This window comes from Sphaerodactylus townsendi, linkage group LG12 (assembly GCF_021028975.2).
Source record: "Sphaerodactylus townsendi isolate TG3544 linkage group LG12, MPM_Stown_v2.3, whole genome shotgun sequence".
NCBI lineage: Eukaryota > Metazoa > Chordata > Lepidosauria > Squamata > Sphaerodactylidae > Sphaerodactylus > Sphaerodactylus townsendi.
Genome location: NC_059436.1, coordinates 1,015,335 through 1,038,108, shown reverse-complemented (window position 1 = coordinate 1,038,108; position 22,774 = coordinate 1,015,335). Strand labels below are relative to the sequence as shown.

The window sequence follows — 22,774 nt, the reverse complement described above, 5'->3', positions numbered from 1 at the left end:
ACTATGAATTTGCAAAATAAATAGTGAAAACAAATTACATCCAGACTGCGCTTGTATATGTACACTCTGGATCATACTCTGCCAATATGCCATTAAATGCACTGACTTGACCCAACCTCAACAAAGTCTTAAATAGATACAGAGGTTGAGTGAGCTCCCAAAGCCCGTATTTTCCCCCTGCTCACCAGAGAGTTCTCATCACGGAAGAACTCTTGTCCCAGCAGACAGGAGCAGCTATTTATCCAAAAGCAAAAGCAGCAGCAACCTAGGCCAAGACCATACCTGTCTATGACACTGGCTGAAGGCTTGTTCTGAGCGTCTGACTGGTCATGGGGTTTCTCCCATCCACTGATCGGGCCCATAAATCTCTCTTAGCTTGCTCCAATGTTTCTTCATGACTGTAAATCATCTCCACCCACAAAGTGTCCTTCATTTTCCCCACCCCTTTTATGGGCTTATGCAAGACAGCCGTTGTAGAGAGAAGTGTAGGTACAGTCTGTGATGCCCTCCTCATTACTTGCCAGAGAAAAGTAAGGTGCATGGATTCTGCAGATCTGCCAATCCTCTCACTCTTCAATGCATTTAAAATTGATTTACACTCCTACATTTTGCTAGACCTGCCCTGCTGCTGGTGTGTGTGTGTGTGTTTTAAAGAGAATGATATGTTGGAATACTTGGCACAGAGGCCTCTACAAACGCACATCATATTTGCTTATTTTCAAAGAATCCTGCAATGCAAAATGTGCCTGCAACTGCAGAATCCCCAACCACGACAATAAAAAAACCAGCCTTGATCAATTCACAAGTGATGCATAAGTGGCAAAAGGGAGGAGAGGAGTGCTGTAAGGCAGAACTCAAGACCCGTGACAGCACAGCATCTAGTTTGACTTGTGCAATTAGAACGCACACCCCGCAGTGCTGAGCAGCAGGGGAGCATTTGCCAATAATTGTTCTAGCTACCCCCAGGCCCACACTGAGAATGTAGCAAACTGTCACAAGGCTACAGTGCAGAAAAAGCACACAGTTTATACACATAAGAGAACTAGAGTGTTCTAAATTTCCCAAAACCCAGCATCCAAGAGCTACTGTGAAACAGCATCCTATTTCATCAGCAGGAAGGTCAGCAGTAGCTTAAGCTAACAATTTACACTGAAAATGTAAAGTGAAATCCCAGAAGCTCAAAGTCTGAACTTTATAAATAGATACATACCTGTTGACGTCAAGCTCCATTTTGCACTTGGGGGGGGGATCACAACACCCTCCTCAAATGATGATCGTTCTCCTGCCACATGAGGGGATAGCAGTGCCCCATTTATTAGGGGGATACCTGGCCTGGAAGAACAATGGGACTCGTCCACTCTTGCTGCAGTCACAGCAATTTCTCATGCTTTGCCTAGCAATATCTGGGAGAGTCCACACGTCAACCCACACTGAATGCTGAAGGCATTTACCATTCCAAAGAACTCGCCATAGGCTGCCAAGAATACACACGTGCTCTGACTGGAAGGGTACACTGCTATGTTCCTAGAAGCCCACAATCTGTACAGAAAAAATACTTCTACTTGTTTCTACTTGGTTTTTACAAAGAAAAGGCACAGGGTAAGTAATTTATACACACATATATATTACATTTTACATAATTTTAGAGAAGCTTTACAGAGTCAATGTTCAAAGCTGCCCCACCGCTATCCCGGTGCAGAGTGCTTTAGAGACTCCCCCCACCTCTCTTCATTTCTCCATTTTCAACAGGGACGCAACGATGTTGGCAGCGGTGGTGAGAAATAGGTGCAGTAGTCACAAAGAGAAGCAACGGTGCCTTCTGTTCGGGTGAGTGGATAGCTGGGGAAGAGTCACTTGGGGGTCAGTGTTGCTTTGCAAAAAAGAGGGGTGGTGAGGGCAAGGACCCCTGCATCGCACAGCCTGACCCTTAAGTAATCTTTAAGAGTAACCCCATCCCTCCAAAGCCACCAAACACGACTATACTTGTGCAATATGGAAACTGCCCTTCTAAGAAACAGGCTGAGAACCTGCCAAGGGAAAGCAAATTGGAAAGTTCTTTTTCAACTGGTGAAACCTTACAGACCTTATTCCCAAGATCCATGTGCCCTTGTGTTTTGTACTGGATGCTCCCTTTCCTGGATGGGACTGCACCAGCAGAAGGTACTAACCATTTCATCAGAAAGGGGCTAGGGAAAAGACCCTGGACTGGTTAAGATGGTGCAAGTGAACTGTTGAAAGATACCCATGGTGCCTCCTGTACTAATACAGATTTGGTGTGAGAGAAAGCTCTGTCTTATGTACTTGGATACTTTTTAGGACTGAGAATAGACTGCAGTGGGAGGGCTGGTCACTCCTGGCCCCTGGTAGCGCTGGCGAGCATGCTTCTCACAGAACATCTCTTCTCCCACCCAGAAATGACCACGCATCTTCAGATTAAGGCCACAATCAGTGCAGGTATAGCAGGAGGGATGGCGGTAGCGGTTCTCCTGGATCCTCACTGCCTGGTTTCTACGAGAGACAACAAAAGATAAAGTCAGTGTAATGGGATAAAGACATAAGATTCAAGACTACTTTGGCAAATGCTGGGAGATGGGGGGGGGGTAGTGCTTGGGAAAGATGCAATGTCACTTCTGGATAATGCTCTAGGCTGCCTCCCAGAATCTCCATGGTCTTTACCACAGAAGAAGAAGAGTCTGGATTTATATCCCACCTTTCTCTCCTGTAAGGAGACTCAAGGTGCTTTACAAGCTCCTTTCCCTTCTTCTCCCCACAACAGACACCTTCCGAGGTGAGTGGAGCTGAGAGAGTTCCAAAGAACTGTGACTAGCCCAAGGTCACCCAGCAGGAATGCAGGAGTGTGGAAACATCTGGTTCCTGAAACTAGGGGAAATTCCTAGAGCATTAATACATGGATGGAATTTCCCTTTGCTCCTAAATTCCTCAAGGACAAGAGACTGGCCCAGGGGGCAGATAATTCCCCACCCTCAGCATGCAAATGAGAGGCCTATACAGACATGATTAGGACTGAGAGATATCAGAGTCCATCAGAGAAATGTGAATGGCACCTGGTAAAAAACTGAAATGCCAATGCCCTGCCAAAGTTTGGCTTTTTTATTTTAGAAAACAAGCTCTCAGCTTTCAGGAAAATCTTGGAAATGGGTGGGCAATGTCCAGCAAAGGTACAGCAATCTCCCCTGCCTTTTTAGTCACTTAAGAGAATTAAATAAAAAGACTTTTGTAGGCTTGCTTCCATATTGAAGTTTTCCTTTGCCTGAGTTTCCAAACTAAATCACTGTCACAATCTATTGAATGCCTATATTTGTGAACAACAACAACAAAAACCAGCAGTGAATTCTCACAGCAGCCGTGACCCCAGAGAGCTAATACAGAGTTGCTGCAGAGCATTCATACAAGGGAAAAGTGATGGAGGAAAGTGAGCGGAAAACTCCCATGTGTAGAAGCTCGGTCACTGACGTACACACCTCTGCTTTTGCAGTAGTAATTAAAGGAACATGAAGAACCACTACCATGTGGAAGCTACCTTAGTGACAAAAGCCACAATAATTTAAACAGTATCTTCAAAGACACACACACTTTGCATAACTTATTAAGGGTACCTTTCTGACCCTGAGAAAGTTTATTCTGCAGACTAAAAGCCATGCGGGTCAAAAGGCTTCCGTGGGGTGGAAGATGGGGATAAAATCACCTTCTTTGCCTTCTCTGTCAGTGCCTCTTGTATCACTGCAACAAAAAAAGCTAGAGACTCAGCTTTTAAAAATAAAAACTGAGAATGTTTTAAGTCTAAGAATTCTTTATAAAACTTTATTTGTTGCAATCATAGATCAGCCAATACTGACTTCAAAATATCTACATGCAATAAAATTTCAAAGTCACATATGATTTTCATAGTACAGATAGTTAATAAAAAGACTAATAAAAAGATTCCTTGTAATCTGAGAGCTTTTCTGCATTCTCATCAATGTTACATTGGTTTATGTCCAGCATAACTCCCTGCAGATTTAAACTGATATAATATCAAATCAACCACTACAGAGAGCAAAACACGCGTGGAACAAAAAAACCCCTGAAGAAACAGGAATATACAAGGAAGGAAAATGAGAATGCGGAAAAGCCCTGAGAATTTGTACTATAGTGATCTAGCATTTGCCTATTTTTAAGCCTCCAATGGTATTCAAGGGGATAGTAGACAGAGGGAGATAATTGCAGAAAAATGCGTGAGGACATTCTGCTGCAATGAGAGAACTACACAATAATGTTTCTCTGAGTAGAAGCAGGCCCAGAGGACTGGACTAGCAGGGAGACCCACGTCCAAATCCTTGCTCAGCACAAAACCTCTGGCCAGCCACCCTTTCTCAGACTGATCTAGACTCAGTGTTGTTGTGGGGAATAATGGGGTAACCCCAATGTCTACTTTCCTGAGCTCCTTGGAGAAGGAATGGGATTCAAATGCAATCTATCATGAAATATTCAAATCAACATGCTTGCATAAATAGAGTTAACTGTGGATAACTGTACTACTAAACACTCATTATTACATGTTAGTGTGACAACCATCTCTCCCCTGCCAAATAACCATTGTTTAGTGTTCTTTCCATTGTGTGTCATTTGCTGTTTTCCCAGCCATGAAATTAATTACAGATTGCCATGACACATTGTGGGCTTGGGAAGTGCCAAAGAACTATTCTTCTATCTGTCCACTAGATGGCAGTACATGTCCAACTTCCTACATGGGTTAGCATATCAGCAAGGTGTAGGCACAAAGGGGACACAATCTGTGTAACGTCTTTTATTCCAGCCAACCAAAATGACACAAAATATTGTGCCAGCTTTTCGGCTCATCAGAATTCTTCACCATCTTGAAGCTTCCTTGAACCATGAGGGAACATAGAAACATGGACTGGAAGGGATATCAAAGGTCATCTAGTCCAACATGCAATGAAGGAAATTCACAACTAACCGCCTCTCACTCCCCCAGTGACCTTTGCACTAAGCCCAGAGGAAGGCAAAAAGCCAGTCTGACCCAGAGGAAAATTCCTTCCTCTCTTCAAATGGCTATGGGCTGCATATAAACATTTTAATAAATTAATAAATAAGACCGGATGTTTCAAAAATTTGAAAATGAAGGAAGAAAAAGCAAATTTTCAAGGCCAGAATCTTAAGACTTTATCTTGCCAGCCTTTGGTGTTAGATGCTGACACGCTCACAGACTCTAGATAAACTGCAACAGGTATTAGATAACAGGACTTTCATAGTGAGAAAAAGCAGCAAACGACAGAGTATCATGTCCCCTAAAAAACAGATTCCAGCAAAACCCAAACAACACTCAAACTGCTTTTGGGTGCTAAAGGTTGGCCAGGCAGGGTCTTAAGATTTGGGAAATTTGCTTTTTGCCTCCTTCATTTTTCAACTTCTGTGACTTCTAGCCTGATAAAAAGCTCTGATAAACTCAAAAGCTTTCACAAGGCTTTGTGGTATTTTGGTTGGCCCTAATAAACAGCACGACATGGATTTTGTTTCTTGTTCTGGATTTTGCATGGGCCAACACGCCTGATTACAGCTGTTTTATTTTCCTACAGCCTCCTTTGCAGCATTCAGCCCTGGGGAGCAGCAAAGTCAACCTTCGTTTTTCCAGAGCATTGCTCTCAGGAGACACCTTTCTCCAGTTCCCATCTGTGTCCTCCCAATGCAGACTCCCACACCCGGGATCAGCAACACTCACGTGATGCTACTGCCACATTTCTCGCACATATGCAGCTTCTGGGACCCTGCTGTAGAACTGCTGACTGGCTTGTGAGCACCGGGAGACAGCTGGCTGGGGTAGTGACCCACGGAGCCCTCTGACAAAGCAATAAAGAAAGCATGTTAAGAATCCGAAGCAGGGCTGGCTGTCAGGGAGTCGGGAGCAGGGCTGGCAGACAATCAAGCTTAATGAGATTGACTTTTACTGGTTAATTATGTTCAATTACATTAGACTGCAAATACGGATATTTTCAAAACTTCAATACAATGACTTTTTAAAAAAGATATTGAAGGAAGTTCAAGACTGCTTTGGTGCATTAAATTGTAAGTTACCGCATGTTGTTAGTTGGGAAAGTCATATCTAGTCATTAAAAAAATTCCTATTATAACAAACATATCCAAATCGAGGTGGTCTCCAAAAGTAAACAAGACATGTCCTTAACACACAAAACTAGCTATTTCAGTTTGCTTTAAATTAAAAGCTTAGCTTGTCTAATCTACCAATTAAAGGCTGCCGCTCCACTCATACTCCTTTGTGATGTTGTCTTCAGATGCAGTACTATAACACAACTTTGGGACTTTGTTTGGGCTGGTGGTCAAACAGTGTGGGGCAGAACAGGCCACCAGAATGGCATGGCACAGGAGCGGGATTGAGGCTCAATGATGGAGCATCCGCTTTACATGCGGAAGGTCCCCGGATCAGTCCCCGGCTTCTCCAGTTAAAATGATGAAAAAGCAGGTGATATGAAAGATCTCCACCTGAGACTCGAGAGCTGTTGTCAGTCAGCAGACAATCCTGACCTCGATTGACCAGCAGTCAGATGGTACAAGGCAGGTTCACGTTTGTAAAACCCACGCCAGCTAGTTCCAAGTACACACTGTTCCAGCAATACCTGCCAGTCTAATGTGGTAGCTGCACAGATCCTCACGGAAAGGTTTTTCCAAACAGTGGCTACCCCACAGCTGTCCCTAGGGAACTTAACCTGGGCCCTGCAAAACATGTGCTCTGCTGAGATGCAATTATTCCCCTACTCTCCCCCTTTGTTATGGCCTCCCTTCCCACTCCCTTCTCTTACCTTTTTCATCCAATTCCAGAGCTACTTGGAGCAAACGGAAAGTGCTCGACTGCCGAGGTGGCGCTCGGGTCTCACGGTTTTCCTGCATCATTTTATAAACTTCAGAGTCCCCTTCCAAACGACGCATGGCTGGTTCTGTATCCAGACTGGAGAGAGAACGAATGAGAATTGGGGAAGGGAGGAGACCTCTAGCTTTTTTTATCCAGGACAACAGGACAAACCGGTCTTCCATCATAAGCATCTTTCAGAATAGCCTGAAAGAAGGGGTCGGACTGAGAGATGAGCCCCCAAGGGAGCAGGATACATTCCATTCAAGGTTGTTTTTTTTAAGATCCTTTGGAGGACTGACCTGAGATTTCAGAAATCTTGGCAAGTAGAATCAAATGTCTCCCCTTCTATCTAAGGCTTGCAAGTCGCCAACAAGTGACTTCTCTTATTCCCATAGCACCATTTCAGAAAGTGACAAGGACCCACGCCTGAAAGCCACCGACTGCCACAACCTCTGCAAAATTTTGTTTCACCCTTCCCATTTTACTAACAATGAAACTCTTGAAATTCTTCTGGCTCTCTATCCCATCATTGAATAAAGGAGCAGATCAGGGAAAAATATCAAAGGTGCTTATCAGGATTTGAGGACAGTGAAGCAGACAATCCTACCTATCAGACCGCACCCTCCCTGGACTGGAATCCCTGGCACTTCCACCCAAGTGAAAGGACCTCTCTCACAGCTCTGTCCTTCCAAGCTTTAAAAGAGCCACACTTCCGGGAAGAGAGACAGCAGGTGACTTCTTCTTACACAGCTCCTGTAAGAGTGATTATTGACCCCCAGAGACCAAGGCTTCCTGCGATGACACATCCACTACCCTCTCACCTAACCGACTTCCTTACTCCTCCTCTGGAAGGCCTCGTCAGACTCTCTCTCTCTCTCTCTTTCTCCAAAGGCAGGTGGAACACTCCCTTTGCATGACGCCCAGACCTGCCCAGCCTCTGGGCTTGGGCTCAGCGGCAGCATTGAATTATTAACCCTTACCCTGCCCAGTTTCTCAAGAAAACAGAGATAGCTTTTAAAGTCCTTTTTAAATATCAGGCACAAGTTTGGAAAGCCCCACTCTATCAAGAAAGGAGGCACAGACTTCACAACACAGACTCAGTCCCCCAAAGAGCTCAAAGCATGTTCACAAATGCTGCACGGCTCTTTTAAAATTTTGTACACAGTCTCTTTACCCAGTTCATGGCTAGACTGGGCTTAAGTGCTTCTCCTCGGCCGCTCTGCTACACAGGTTACCTGTAACGCCTGTAGAAGGAGGGAGAACTTCTGTCCTGGTCCTTCCTCATCTCCAAAGGACTACCAAGTGAATATGCTCCTGGGGATGGAGAGCCATTCAACGGAGGCAGGGCTATAGTGGGAGACCCATTGGAGGGACTGAAAGTCCTCCGCTCCTGTAGCAGAAGAGATAGAGGAAAAAACAAGATAGGATGTAAAGAAAGATTCTGCAGGAAAGGAACATGTGGAAACCCGGGAAAGGGACGGCGCAGTGTTGCCAAGAAGGGAGACTTCCCCAGCATCCCACGGAATGCATCCTGGGGCCTTTCCCCACTTACCTTAAGCCCCGCGCTACTCTCCTAAAGTAGCGCGGGGTACAGCTGCACTCCCCATTTCAAGGGAGGCGAGAACGCAGCTGCCCCGACGCTGCCTCTCTCGCGCCCCCTCAGTGCGCGGCATCCCAGTTGCCCTTCTTAAGGGCGCCTTTTGATGACCCCGAGCAAAGCGCGGGGTCATGGGGACGCCCGGCTGCGCACCTGGGATGCTGCGCGCTGAGAGCAGGGATGGATGGGGATGGAATAGGGATGGGGGGATGGAAGAGAGTGGGGAAAGGCCCATAGTTTCTGCCTTTTTTATACAGTGAGAAACAACAGAAAATGCTACATTTGCACAGACAACTCAACTTGCCTCAATGCAGGGTGGGGCATTCAGATGTGTGATTTCTTCTCACCTACTCCGATTCTGCAAACTCTTCCAGCTACACTGTGTTTGTAACTTTAATTGACATCAGTAACCTTCATTTGCCTTGACCTGGATGGCCCAGGGAAGCCCAATCTTATGAGATCTTGGAAGCCCTGGTTAGTATGTAGATGGGAAACACCCAAGGAATTCCAGGGTTGCTATGCAAAGGCGGGTGATGACAAACCACCTCTGTTAGTCACATATTTGACGTAAGTCAACTGCGACTTGATGGCACTTTACACATGCTTTATACATACGCACAACCTTTATTCAGTCTCTGAGAAGTTTGTTGCCTGCCCTGTATTTTAAGGATTAAAGCTCTGCTTCAAACTATTTCAAGAATTATTCAGCATTTTTCCTCCTTTCAATAATTTAGCACACTTCAAACATCACTGTGCACCCAACTCTGCATGCATACTGTTATCTGCCATTATTGTATTATTGTTTTAATTGTTTTTAACTTTTGTATGGCCCTATTTTAATTATTTATAAATTGATTGTTGTAACCTGCTCTGAGCCCTGCGGAGATGGGGCGGAATATAAATTTGAATAAATCAATAAATCAATACATAAGAGCCAGACATTTGATTTTTTTAAAAAGATGCAGAGATTCCATGAAAATGATGTCTCCCAGCTCTATATTCTGCACATTTGCTGTGTGATTACACAACTGAAGCACACAGCAACATGAATCCCAGACTAGTCTGCCTCTCTTTAAGATATGGAAACTCTTTGCAACTTCAGCAATCCTTTCCCTAGGCCCACCAACGATCTGCTAGGAAAGCAAAATGCACATTGCCACCAGCACAGAATGCCAACATAATTAGCGAGGGTTTTTAAAAATGGCCACCAAATCCAAACACAGCAAGAATTTCTTCCTGGAGATAACTGAGATTACACCATCTATGAACAGGCTCTCAAACTGGGCTAAAGTTAAACTGGTTAATGCTATACTGACGTCATTTCCTGTGCAGGGAGGTGAAAGTTTGCACATTCTGTCCTTGACTCAACTGTGAGCTCTAAAAAACAGGAACTAAAGCCCTTAGGTCAGGGGTCCCCAAACTACGGCCCGGGGGCCAAATGTGGCCCCCTGAAGGCATTTATCCGGCCCGCCAGGCATTGCGGTGATGGCTCCATTCAAGTGCAGTGGGGGCTCGAGGGAGAGGAGGAACCAGCCCCAACGGCTGTTATGATGGCACCCCCAAATCTCCATGAATTTTCTGACCCAGAGTTGGAAACCTTACATGTGGCAACGCCTGCTCCGCCCTTCCCTCTCAGCTACTCCATGTGTTGCTCTCAGGCTTTCTGTTCCGCCCTCACTCCCATTGGCATCAGCCAGGCTGGCCGAATATTTCGCTGGCTGCTAGGGAGGAAAGAACCCAGGAAGATACCTGATACTGGGTTAGATGGAATGTTTCGTTGAGAAAGTTCTGCCTTTTTTTTTTTTACAGGGGAAGGTATTCCACAGCCTCCCCAACAATATTTGGAGCCCACCCTGTACTTGACATACTTTGGTCACTGTTCTAAAAATAGACCATGACAGAAAGGCTGAAAGGTGAAATCAAACATTTTACAATCATTTGTGCATAGGAATGTGTTCATAGTTTTTTTTAGTTCGGCCCTCCAACAGTCTGAGGGACAGTGAACTGGCCCCCTGTTTAAAAAGTTTGGGGACCCCTGCCTTAGGTGGATCCACTGACTCCCAAAGATGTGATGTGCTGAACAAAGCCAGCCTCTCACAACCAGCATATCTGGTTGCTTCAGAGAAGAATCCAGACACAAGAGGGCGCCAAGCACATAATTCCATTTCCTACCTTCAGGAAGGAAAGCACTCAAGTCTCCCAGCAGCTAATGGGGAAAGGTGGTGCTGATAAACAGGGGCGCAGAAGCCGACTGGTGTTAGAGAGGAGGTGAGAAACTAAACTCAGAATTACTTCTTCCTATCTTGCTAGCAACTAAGTATCAAGAGACTGGATCTCAGGATGACGCCTCGGCGGCAACATCATGACAGTAGGAAGGGAAGCAATATTCTTACTAGTACATGAACAGTACAAACAGCAATAAAACCTCAGGCAACAGACACAAAGAGGAGTCATCTACATGCAATTAAAAGTAATAAGACTGAAGACAGCACCCCCACTCCTTTAAGTTTCGATTGGGGGTAGAAGACAGACAGGCACAATAAATACTGTTTTTTTCTCTGCCTGAGTTGGGCAAGGCTGGGGGTGGGGGTGAGGTATTTTCAATCAGAGAAATGGTGGAGGAAAGTGACCCTCACCTTCTCCAGTGCTGCAGAGCCAATCCATATTGGAAGATCATGCAGCTGTTTCGTAGGGCCAAATTACACATAATGGCACTCCAGTCTCTGAATTCCAGCATCACACCATATTTGACCCTTATTCGCTTAGAGTTGGATCTGTTCTCAACTCAAGAAGTAAAAATCACCCCATGGAATTGGTAGTGGTTGGGTGGAGGAATCCATTGCCACGCCCCTTAAAATGGCCCTCCCATACAGCTCACTTGGGGAAAAAATTGGCCACCCCTTTACGAATTAATCTGACATCTCTCTTACCAGTACAGTTGCCAACCTCAAGGTGGGGCCTGGAGAACTCTCAAAATTACTACTGATCTGTAGACTACAGAAGTCTATTCCCTGGGAGAAAACAGTTGCATTGGAGGATGAATTCAATGCCATTATACCCCACTGAACTTCCAACTGTCCCAAAATCCTACTGACGCTAGGCCCCACCCCCAAATCTCCAGGAATTTCCCAACCAGGAGTTGGCAACCCTCTGTTACCAGCAGCTGCCTCAACTTTGAAAGCATTCCGAGGAGCCAAATCTTCTGGAAGTAGCCACTGCTTCTCACACCAATCTGAGTACCAGGCAAGTTGACGGCAGCCCAGCCCTGAACTGAAGCAGAAGTCACAAGAGAGAGGGAGGAGGTCTCTTTCCAGAACTTCAAGGGAGAGCCACCAGTGCTAAAATGGGAGGGCTGCCACCTACCCAGTGTTTTCCAGCCCCCTCCATATCTCAGTGCAACCCTATTCTTCCCCACCCCCATGCAGTTTGTTCGAAAGGCGCAGCATTGCTCGCCCAATAGCTATTCCCTTCTCTATTGCATCTGCTCCTGTTTAAAGGCCTTGGAGAGGGAAGAAAGGAGAAACCCTTGCCTAAGTAGAAGCAAATGTGTCTGGGAGCAGCAGAGTGCAGGGGACTTGACAGAAACCCACTAATCAGCACAGTTTACAATCTCCATTCCCCCCACCTCCGCCAAGTGAATAAGGGGATATCTATGGAGGAAATTTTCCCTTCTGCTATTAGGTAACTAGGTTGGGTCAAAGGAGTTTCCATAGCTGGACCTCACAATGCCCCTTTGTCTCCCAAGCAAAGCCTGATCCCCTGGCTCCAGTGCGCCCACCCAACTTGCATCCATACTTTGCCAGCTCCACAGGATGATTAAACCCACACAGATACTCAGCTTATGCTTCATGGCATTCTGGACTTTTGTTTTTTGCTAAATGAAGCAATTTCCCCCATCCATCAGAGATCTGCTACACTCCAGCAAGGCATCGCCAACAGGTTTAGAGCAGCCAGCTTTGCTATCAGGAGTATGGTGCCCCTGCCCCTCCAGCAAATTCCGACACGCCAGGGAAAGCCAACAGAGCAGGGTGCGAGTGATGCCAAAATCGGTTTTGCTGCCTTTTCAGACAACAGTTCTGACTACCTATCAGGAGGCAGCTTCACTTAAAGGAACAGCAGAAGGCTGGTTGGATGCCAAAGCTACTAAAGCTGTTCAGGCTCCAGTCTGAATCCACAAGGGTAGTTTACGGGCTTTAGCGTTTAATGCCAAAGCACAGCTGAACATCAGGAAGGCAGAAGTAACAACTGCTGAGGAATTACACAATATTAAGGGCTAACGATGAAGAAACTGAAATTGTTCAAGAGCTTCTATTCCTTGGCTCAAGGAATTAAGGAATTTTTTCTGGGGGAAACAAGATAAGGGAGAACCAACCAGGCCTAGGTCTCCGCTAACCTACCCTCCACACTTAATCTCAGCCACCAGCACTGATGCAACCACTGAGCAGGGAGGAGGCCAACAGACAAGGCCAAGAGCTAAAGCAAATAAATGTGAGAAAGGAAAGAAAAACATGACCGAGAAGCCAAGGGGCTGTGGGGCTGGGGCAAGCAAAGTGCCAGCTGGCAAACACCGGACTCTGGGGCCAACCTCGCTTCCCAATTTTGATTTGAAAAACAACCCCAGAACATAGCAAAAACACAAAGGCCGGCCAGCCCCTGGAGCCAGAACAAGCAAATAAATAGCAGCACCCAGCCCAAGAGCAACAGGAGAGGGGGGTGCCAGGGCACACGGGCATGGAAAGAAGGGGCTCGGGGACCATAAGAGGAGAGGAACTGTTTCTGGGGAGGACTGTGAGCATTCCAGAAAGATCAACTCAGAGAAACCAACTACAAATAAGTTCTGTGGCAAGTAGATAATTTGTTAACTAGTTCCCTATAGGGATTTCTGACTGGGGAGCCTGCATATCTCTGGGGACTCTGCTCCCAGAGCATCTAAAATGCTATCACCTGCACATCAGATGTGGCTAATGTGCAACAAGAGACTCCCTTTGTGGCTCACATTTGTTCCAATGATGGGGCTTCTTTCTACTACAGACCGGCTTTCAGTGGAGATGCCAGCCTCCAGGTGAGACCTGGGGATCCTCCAGCCTACAAAGATCAGTTTCCCTGGACAAAAGGGATGTTTTGGAGAGTAGACTCTGTGGCATTGTACCCTACAGAGGATCCTGTCCTCCCCAGGCTTCATCCCTAAATCTTTAGGACTTTCCCAACATGCATCGGGCAATCCTAGCCCCCCCCCCCTCCACTGCTGGTGGCCAGGAGAAACTTGGCAGCCCCATATTCAGTCAAGATTTTAGCATCTCACATGTACTGAGGCCTCTTCACATGGGGTGCAGCAACAAAGAGTTAAGATAATTTGTTATATGTTTGTGTTCCGTTCTCCTCTGCTAAGGGGAGCAGGGTTGTTTGTTTTGTTTTAATTTTGTGCCGCCCGCCCAAGCGCTTCAGAACAGGGTGGGCTTTCGATCAGCAAATAACTCTGCTACTTGAAAGTCAAAATTCTACAATTCAAATTATGCAAATAGGTTGGTCAGCGTGCTTTATTCTAATGCACAGCCTGGGATTGTTGTTCATAAAAACTGGAGATGCAAGGAAGTCAAGGTATTTGCATCTGTAAGAGCGGCAAGAATGAAAGGAAATCAGAATACACAGAGGAAAGTTCTGAGGGGAGAAGCTTTGGAGAGTTTGGGAACACTGGGGGGGGGGGCTTCTAGTTCTTAGCCCTTTAAAACACAGAACTGCCCCTGCTTTTTCCAAGTTCTCTCTGTCATAAGAACTAGAAGCGTGCTCATCTTATTTTAAAGTGAAACTACACAGAGATTAGCCAGTTTTGGCACTGCAAGCCACATTCCTATGCTCCATGGGGCTACCATAACTTTAGGTCACAGTCTTTTCAGACCCTCCCTTTCCTTACTGAAAAGCAATCCCTTTTATGTCCAACTATTAAATAGAGTGCACATTCACATTTCCTTTGGAAATAAACTATTGAGAACTGCACCTAAAAATGGAAACTAGAAAACAAAACAGTGAAAGGCTCCTCCTGTGTAGTTGCAAGGAACAACTCAATACAAATCTAAATCAGAGGAAACAGAACCCAGCACAACGTGTGGTGGTTGAGAGCTGCAACCCCACACCAGTTGCTGAGATTATAGGGAAGTCTCAGCTGAACACTGCAACAGCTTCTCCAGGTCTTGCTGCCAAGTAGTCTCAGGCCTGACAGATACTGAGAGGAGCTGCTGTGTGCAAAGAAACTTGTTAGTGGCACAAACAGGTCCCTCTGGCCAAGGCAGGCTGGGGGATTGCTTTGAATAGCTGCTTAACAGGCCTCAGGAGCAAGGAGCAACTGGAGGTGCATTTGGGAGGCCACCCTGCCTGCCAACACCTTTGCCTCCTGCGTCCAAGAGATGCAGGCAGCATCTCCCCAAACTGGTTCTGCCTCCCCAGCTCCCAGCTGTTGCCTGGAGACACCAGGCAGAAACAAGCAAAACATCCCCAAAGTCAGGTGTGCTGCTGCCTGCAGGGACATGTGCAACAATGCACCAAGGTCACAGCAGCAAAGCCAGGGGCTTAAGTGCTTGGCCAGAAAGGAAGCAGAAGAGGCAGAAGCTACAGAAAAACTTTCAGGGGGAAAGTTTACTGTACCAAGCACATAGAAAGAGAACATGAAGAAAGCAAGTGGGAGAATCAGCATTTATATCCTGCTTTTCTCCTCCGTGGATTTTCTCCTCCAGAGCAGCAGTGGTGTAGTGGTTAAGAGCAGGTGTACTCTAATCTGGAAGAACCGGGTTTGATTCCCCGGTCTGCTGCTTGAGCTGTGGAGGCTTATCTGGGGAATTCAGATGAGTCTGTGCACTCCAACATACGCCACCTGGGTGACCTTGGGCTAGTCACAGTTTTTTGGCATTCTCTCAGCCCCACCCACCTGACAGGGTGTTTCTTGTGAGTGGGGAAGGGAAAGGAGTTTGTAACCCCCAGAAGTCTGGTAAGTGTTAGCTCTTGCACATGGTCACCCAGCTTTGTACACAATTGTCTGGGTCATTTAAAGGGGTAGTGGCAGGGCCCCCAACATCACAATCTCCCTAGGCCCCTTAACTCTTAGTGGCAACCTTGCTCAGGATTGCATAGTAACCCCATAGCAAATCTCACAGAACTAACACTAGGGAATCCTCTATCTCCTCACCTGTCTGCTGCTTGGATTCTGATGCCCGTGGGAAGGCAGGCTGTGTTCATCAGAGGTTCCAAAAGAACTCCCCAGAGACTGGAAGCTAGAAAAAGAAAGAAAGCATGTGGACAACCATCTCATCCTACAGAGAAGCAGATCCCAAACAAAACTCTGGCAGGCGAGTAAGAAAATTTACCAACCATGCACATACACTTACAAGCCACCCACCTCTCACGTTGCTTATCAGTGTACCTTCTCAAAAATTAAGAGGTTAGTGAAAAAGACATTCACTTTTCAGAATGCTTGAAATTAATTTCAAATCACCATACTAAAACTAATAAGAGACTGAATTTCACCAATCATTCTTGCGTGCGTGGGGGGAGATTTTTGCCAGTTAGTGGAACTCCTTGCCTCAAGGTGTGGCTATGGACACCAACTTGGAAGACTTTAACAAAGATGCTCATGCATAAATCCCTGTTTTAGGGACAGTACTTGAGGTGATGCCCATTGACATGAGTAGCCACAAAAGGGGATTAGCCCTGTTCACAGAAAAATTAATCTGTCAATGATTGCCACGCTAGCTAAAAGAACTCTCCAGGTTCAGAAGGAATGTACATCTCTAAGCGACAATTTCCAAAATACCAACAGGAAAGGATGTTGTCTTCATGCCTTGCATGGTTTCTACTTAAGAAACAGAATGTCTAGAGTAGTTGGATTCTCTACCAGGACTCTACTTACACACCTGCAGCTATTCTCCACATATTCCCCTCTGATGTCACTGGGCAAACGGGGCCTCTGTGGGCTGTGTGGGCTGCCAGGACGGAATCTAGGGGATGGAGGAGAGTAGGGGCTGCTGGGCTGCGGGCTGATAGAAGCTGGGCTGGAGTAGGAAGATCTCAGTGAACTCTGACCATCATCTCTGGTTCTTAAAGAATCCTACAGGAGAAGACCACAAAGAGTGACATATATATCAAATAGCTAATGACATTTTAATACCTGAAAAAGAAAAATTAACTGTTCATTCCTGCACAGCAGTACACATTTAGTTAACCAAATAATTGATATTGGAGGCCATTCAATATTACACTCAAAGTGTACTGCCCCTCCATGCCATTGGTGGAGCTGGCCTTGTTCAGTGCAACTTTATCCTATAAAGCTTTCTATATAGGGGCACTAGCACTCCATGATCTGCATCCTATATTTTCTCTTCTGTTTACATATAAAAGCAAGCAGGCATTCAGGGTTGTCACTGAGGGTCACATGGTTGGACATCTGCTGAGGACCATATCCTGGCAGAGGACCTACCATGAATGGAACTTTGGCCCAGGGACTTCTGGGATACTCAATTGGAAGTGGTGCCTGGAGGAAGCAGGAGGCCATGGCTCTTCTACACTCCTTTAAGCCCGACAGGCACCAGTGGGGCTTAAAGAAGTATGGAAGACTTGAACTGTTGCTTTCCCCATTTTGCAGTGCATGCATATGTACACGAGGGGTAGAATATTTAAGAGTGGGGGAGACATTGATCCTCCCCAGCGGAAAGACTGTCCCACACACATTATTGCCCTTTATATAATTCCTGAAATCTTTGTCAAACTAATGGGTGTTGAAATGCCAGATAACATTAAGACTCAGCCAAGTAATGGACTAGGTTTTCTAATTCTCAATAAAACAGGGGAATGGATATACAATTTATCAATTAAAATGTCACTCTGCTTCACTCTGTTAGATTCTCAATTCAAATACTATGTAAGTAAGATACTATGCATCTTACTCTGGCCAGAGTAAGATTCAAATTTGGTCAAACACTTCTAATACCAGACTGATGAAATCAATTTTTATCACCATTACAGTGGAACTATTTGAAAATAAGCTCTGAAATGGTTTGCTAGATTCTTGGATATAAAATTTATTATTTTTCATATTTGATTACTCACTATGAACAGAACGCTCTTAGCTGGGTGTTGCAGCTAATAATGTCTGAGTGATAACACTGGAAAACGGACTACTTCATCCGCTGGGGAATGATCAAGGAATATTCTTGAAGTTGTTGAAATGGAAACTCTTACAGAAGTTGTACAGAGATAAATCGAGTAGAAAACACAAATCTAGCCATTAGAGATCTTTTATTGATGACTGTGATGAATAATTGTGAACAGCTGCTGTTGAACTGACTTTTTTTGTTGTTTAGCACTTACGTTGGTAATACTATTTTTGTTTTAATACAATTTTTTTAAATGAAAGGAACATTGCTGGTCCAATCTCTATAAATGTGAGAGGAATAGGGGAATAATTCTTAATTTCCTCTTTGTGCTTCCAAGGAGAAAATGCAGCACACAGGTAGAGAAGAGTAGCCCCAGTTCTGAAGTCCATAAACTTTAATCATGTACTGTCAAAAAGTGTATATGTAGGCAAAAGGCGTGCTCACCTGAAATCGTATACTCAGCATCTCTGGGGAACTTTCGCCATTGGTCTGGCTGGGAGAGAATTGCTGAGACCTGAAAATGGAAAGAAAGAACCCTTGGGAAACAAATGTAAAAAACCCTCTAGTCTTTAGCAATGTGTGGACTTACATCAATCTTTATGCTTAAAAATACAAGGCCTGATAGAAACAGGTACTCCCTGCAATATTTCTAAGCCTTTCTAAGCCATATCATTCTGAATCCACTGGATACTGAGGGAACTCCATAATGAAAAGTGATGGGGTGTTGGGTCTATGATACAGATTAAATTGTCTTCTGCAAAAATTAGTTAAAACACATTCCCCAGAAGTTAAACTGGGGAGAGGGGATCCTTTTAGCATGTACTGATTTAAGATCTCCTGCTAGAACCGTGTGTATAATTGACCCCTGTGTGCTTTTGACTGGGTTAGTCTTAGAGATTCTCTCACCTCACACTTGATGAAAAAGCATGGTGATGGTACTTCTTCAACACAGACAGCTTGCCTCTCCCACAGGGTGTTCGCTATATGGCTTCCAAATGAGGCACAGATGGTATGTCTGTGAGCTACCCTAATTCTGTTGCCCTCCTCCAGGGAAAACGCAGCAGTCGACCCATACTAGGATCAAAAGCAGCCTTGTTCCACCCACCCCCCTTTTCCTCCATCACAGGCTGTACAAGAGGAGGAGTTGGATAAGTCCCCTGCCCCCAGTGCCAGACTCTGAACTTGGGGGGTGGATGGCGGAGAGAAGAAGTGCGGCTTCTTTTATATTCTCTCTCAACAGGAATGTATTTGGGGCTTTGATGCGGCTGGGAGCTGGAATTCGTTAAGGGGAATTAAATCATGGAGTGGGGAAGCAAGCTGCAGCGAGATGGAGAAAAGGAGAGAATGTAGAACAGGCAAGGCCCAAAAGGATGGACCGATGTGGGGTATGGTCCATACTGCAGGCCTGAAGAAACTAGTTCATGGTGCTGATTAAGCATGTTTTAGAGATGGTCGATTCAGGCTGTTTTATTCCGTGGATCACAGCCCTAGTGATGGAAGAATGTTTTGCCACCTTTGCAACTGGTAGGACTCTACAACATCTGTACCATGAACCAATGAGGGCTTCTCAGTTATACAACTAGTGTCCTTGGGTGTGCAAGTTTATTTAGTAACATAACAAAATAAAATAAGAGTTTGGATTATACCTCACCTTTCTCTCCCATTAGGAGTCTCAGTGGCTTACAAACTCCTTTCCTTTCCTCTCCCCACAACAGACGCCTTGTGAAATAGATGTGGCTGAGAGAGTTCTGAAACAACTGTGACTAGCCCAAGGTCACCCAGCAGGTCTCATGCGTAGGGATGGGAAAACAAATCCAGTTCACCAGATAAGAGTACGCCGCTCATGTGGAGGGATGGGGAATCAAACCCAGTTCTCCAGATTAGAGTCCACCACTCTTGACCATTACACCATGCTGAGATTTAGCATTAAAATGTGGAATAATTCTATTGCTCACTGTTTGAAATACATGCCTTAATTTTGAGAGAAGCAGTGGAAATCATACAATGGTTACATTAGACTGGAGCCACCAAGGGCCAATCCAGACAGAGCGCCACCTGCTGGCCATTCCGGCTATGTAGAAAGGACTCCTCCAACAGCCATCCTTGCTGTGAGTTACATGAGACAGAGTAAATATGCGTAGTTTACCTTTTTGTGGAAAAGTAACTAACAGAGCAAAAGGGATTGCTCTGGATTGTGTTAGAAACCTAATCCAACAGGAGTCCACTGGCGCCTTAAAGACTCGCAAAATTTATTTTGTGAGTCAGACTCATTCACTTCAACAGATGCACTGGAGTCATCTGAAATGGGCTCTGACTCACTGAAGTTTATGCTTGAACACCCCACACAGAGTGAGGCTGCATTTGCCAAGTTTGCTAAAAGGAAAAAAACCCAGATTTTAATGTCATAAAAACATAAGTACATAAGAACTAGCCTGCTGGATCAGACCAGAGTCCATCTAGTCCAGCATTCTGCTACTCGCAGAGGCCCACCAGGTGCCTTTGGGAGCTCACATGTAGGATGTGAACGCAATGGCCTTCTGCGGCTGTTGCTCCCGATCACCTGGTCTGTTAAGGCATTTGCAATCTCAGATCAAGGAGGATCAAGATTGGTAGCCATAAATCGACTTTTCCTCCATAAATCTGTCCAAGCCCCTTTTAAAGCTATCCAGGTTAGTGGCCATCACCACCTCCTGTGGCAGCATATTCCAAACACCAATCACACGTTGCGTGAAGAAGTATTTCCTTTTATTAGTCCTAATTCTTCCCCCCAGCATTTTCAATGAATGCCCCCTGGTTCTAGTATTGTGAGAAAGAGAGAAAAATTTCTCTCTGTCAACATTTTCTACCCCATGCATAATTTTATAGACTTCAATCATATCCCCCCTCAGCCGCCTCCTCTCCAAACTAAAGAGTCCCAAACGCTGCAGCCTCTCCTCATAGGGAAGGTGCTCCAATCCCTCAATCATCCTCGTTGCCCTTCTCTGCACTTTTTCTATCTCCTCAATATCCTTTTTGAGATGCGGCGACCAGAACTGGACACAGTACTCCAAGTGCGGTCGCACCACTGCTTTATATAAGGGTCAAACACCTAGAGCAGTTGAAGATGGATTAAGCCTACTCTAGGCCTCACTGGAGCTACTACTTAGTCAGGAACGAGTGTCTTCACTGTACACAACCTTTGCTTTTCATAAACCTGTCTCTACAACTCAATGAAAGGGAGAGGAGGTCTGTTCTAGAACAGGCGTATCCTAGGCCCCATAGAGGAATGGATCCAATTAAGAAGCCAGTAAATCTGGATCTGACGCTAGCCTTATTAAACACACTAAAGTATCAGCCAGGGAGTCTGATAGAGAATGCCAAGTTCATGACAAGAAAACCAGAAATCAAACTAGGAACTTTAGAGGACCAGGGCGGGGGTGGTGGGGGAGGCAGGCCTGAAACCTGTCTGACTGGACACCGTCTGGCACCAAAACCACAGCATCTTATAACTTCTTCACAAGAGACTCTTAAGCTTTTAAAACAAAGTTCTGAGGAAGGTGGGGCGTGATTTCTCAAAGAACAAGTTTCAAATTCTGGTGCAGAACAGGCTGCACAGCAGCTAGTAGCCCGTGAGAGAAATTCCTGGTTCAAACTTCACCTCAGAGAAGGGGAACTGGTGACCCTCGGGCCAACTGCCATCCTCACAGCCTGCCACGCACAATACAGGAATAAGACTGGCTTATTTTACAGTGTTAAAATGACGTAGAAATTGAAACAATAAATAAATAAATAAATAAATATGTGAAATACTTTTGACATTTCAAAGCACTGTATAAATGCCAAATGGCATTCCTCTATTAGTAAAGTAAGTACTCCAGATGGGCACAGCAGACATCCTCACGTGAGCAAAAAAAGGGAACAATGTGTGTCTTAGAAACAATGGTGGGGAGAAACAGACACCTGAGGCATGCAGGAAATTAAAAAAAAACCATATAGCACCTTCCCTCACCCCCCCCCCAAAAAAAACTGCACCAGGCATCAAGGGTTGTGTACGAGCGCTTCCTTATATTACCTGTACACAGCAGCAACCAGGCCTGAATGAACCCTTATGTCAGCTGATAGAACTGATTCTGAAGAGAAGCAAGTGCCCATTCGTTGGAAGCAGTAATAAAGTACTAGAAACTGAAAGCAGGGAACTGAAGTAGGATCCCCCTGCGACGTTTTTTGCATGATTATGTTCTTGTGTGACTCCTATGAGATAAGGACACACAACTCGGTGGTACAGCATCCACTTCGCATGCAGAAGGTTCCTGGTTCAATCCCTAGTATCTCCAGTTCAAAAGACCAGGTAGTTGGTGACATGAAGGAAATCTACATGAGACCCCATAGACCAGGGGTAGGGAATCTGCGGCTCTCCAGATGTTCAGGAACTACAATTCCCATCAGCCCCTACCAGCATGGCCAATTATTACCATGCTGGTAGGAAACTGATAGAATTGTAGTTCCCTGGGCTATCTGGAAAACATGAGTTCTACCATAGACAATACTGACCAACCTTGACAGACCAGTGTTTTGACTCAGCATAAGGCAGTTTCATGCATTCATGTAGCATGAAGAATGGCCTTAGTACTACACATACGAGGTCTTGGTATGTGCCACAGGACAGCCAGAAGAGACAATGCCAAAGACTCCAAGTGCCCCAGGGCAACTGTCAGAAGGAAGAAGTTGCATGTTCAGGGGAGGGTGGAGGAGGAAGAGAGAAGGATGAGCCAAAGGACCCGGAATGAGAAGAATGCCGTCTTCTTAGCTGCTTCAGCTTGGTTTGTCAGTTTTGGGGCAGTGCCAAGATGCCATTTCCATCCCTCATCAGGCATCAGTTGCACGTCAAAAGTAGACAAAAACAAAGAAAGAGGAAACTGACGTGAAGAGAGAGGACAAGGTGAGAGGACAGACTGGAGACACACAGACTGGCAACGTGTGTGGGCTAGTTTCTATGCCCAGCCCTGTTGCTCCACAAGTCCTCCTGTGCACGCGCAATAGTGCCACGCAAGCCAGAGCATGCCAGGATGCATAAAGGAGGTGCGAGAAGGCCCCACACCAAGGCTCACGCAGCAGGTGTTTGGGTGGATGGGGCAGTTCCACTCAAATACCTATAGCAGGAGTGGCTGCTCT

At 45.5% G+C, this 22,774-nt stretch overlaps 1 protein-coding gene across 2 annotated transcripts in view; it reads right to left on the bottom strand.

Annotated features, from left to right (window-relative positions):
* Positions 1-1,604: 1,604 nt before the first annotated feature.
* PDLIM2 (PDZ and LIM domain 2) overlaps positions 1,605-22,774 on the bottom strand; it is a 47,101-nt gene continuing 25,931 nt past the window's right edge. For both annotated transcript variants that reach the window (XM_048511934.1, XM_048511935.1), the window contains exons 4-10: positions 18,068-18,137; positions 16,385-16,578; positions 15,661-15,745; positions 8,122-8,276; positions 6,837-6,982; positions 5,741-5,858; positions 1,605-2,508 (exon numbers count right to left, since the gene is read on the bottom strand). In XM_048511934.1, coding sequence (XP_048367891.1) covers positions 2,313-2,508; positions 5,741-5,858; positions 6,837-6,982; positions 8,122-8,276; positions 15,661-15,745; positions 16,385-16,578; positions 18,068-18,137 — 964 coding nt within the window. In that variant the 3' untranslated portion in view covers positions 1,605-2,312. The remainder of the gene's footprint in view (positions 2,509-5,740; positions 5,859-6,836; positions 6,983-8,121; positions 8,277-15,660; positions 15,746-16,384; positions 16,579-18,067; positions 18,138-22,774) is intronic.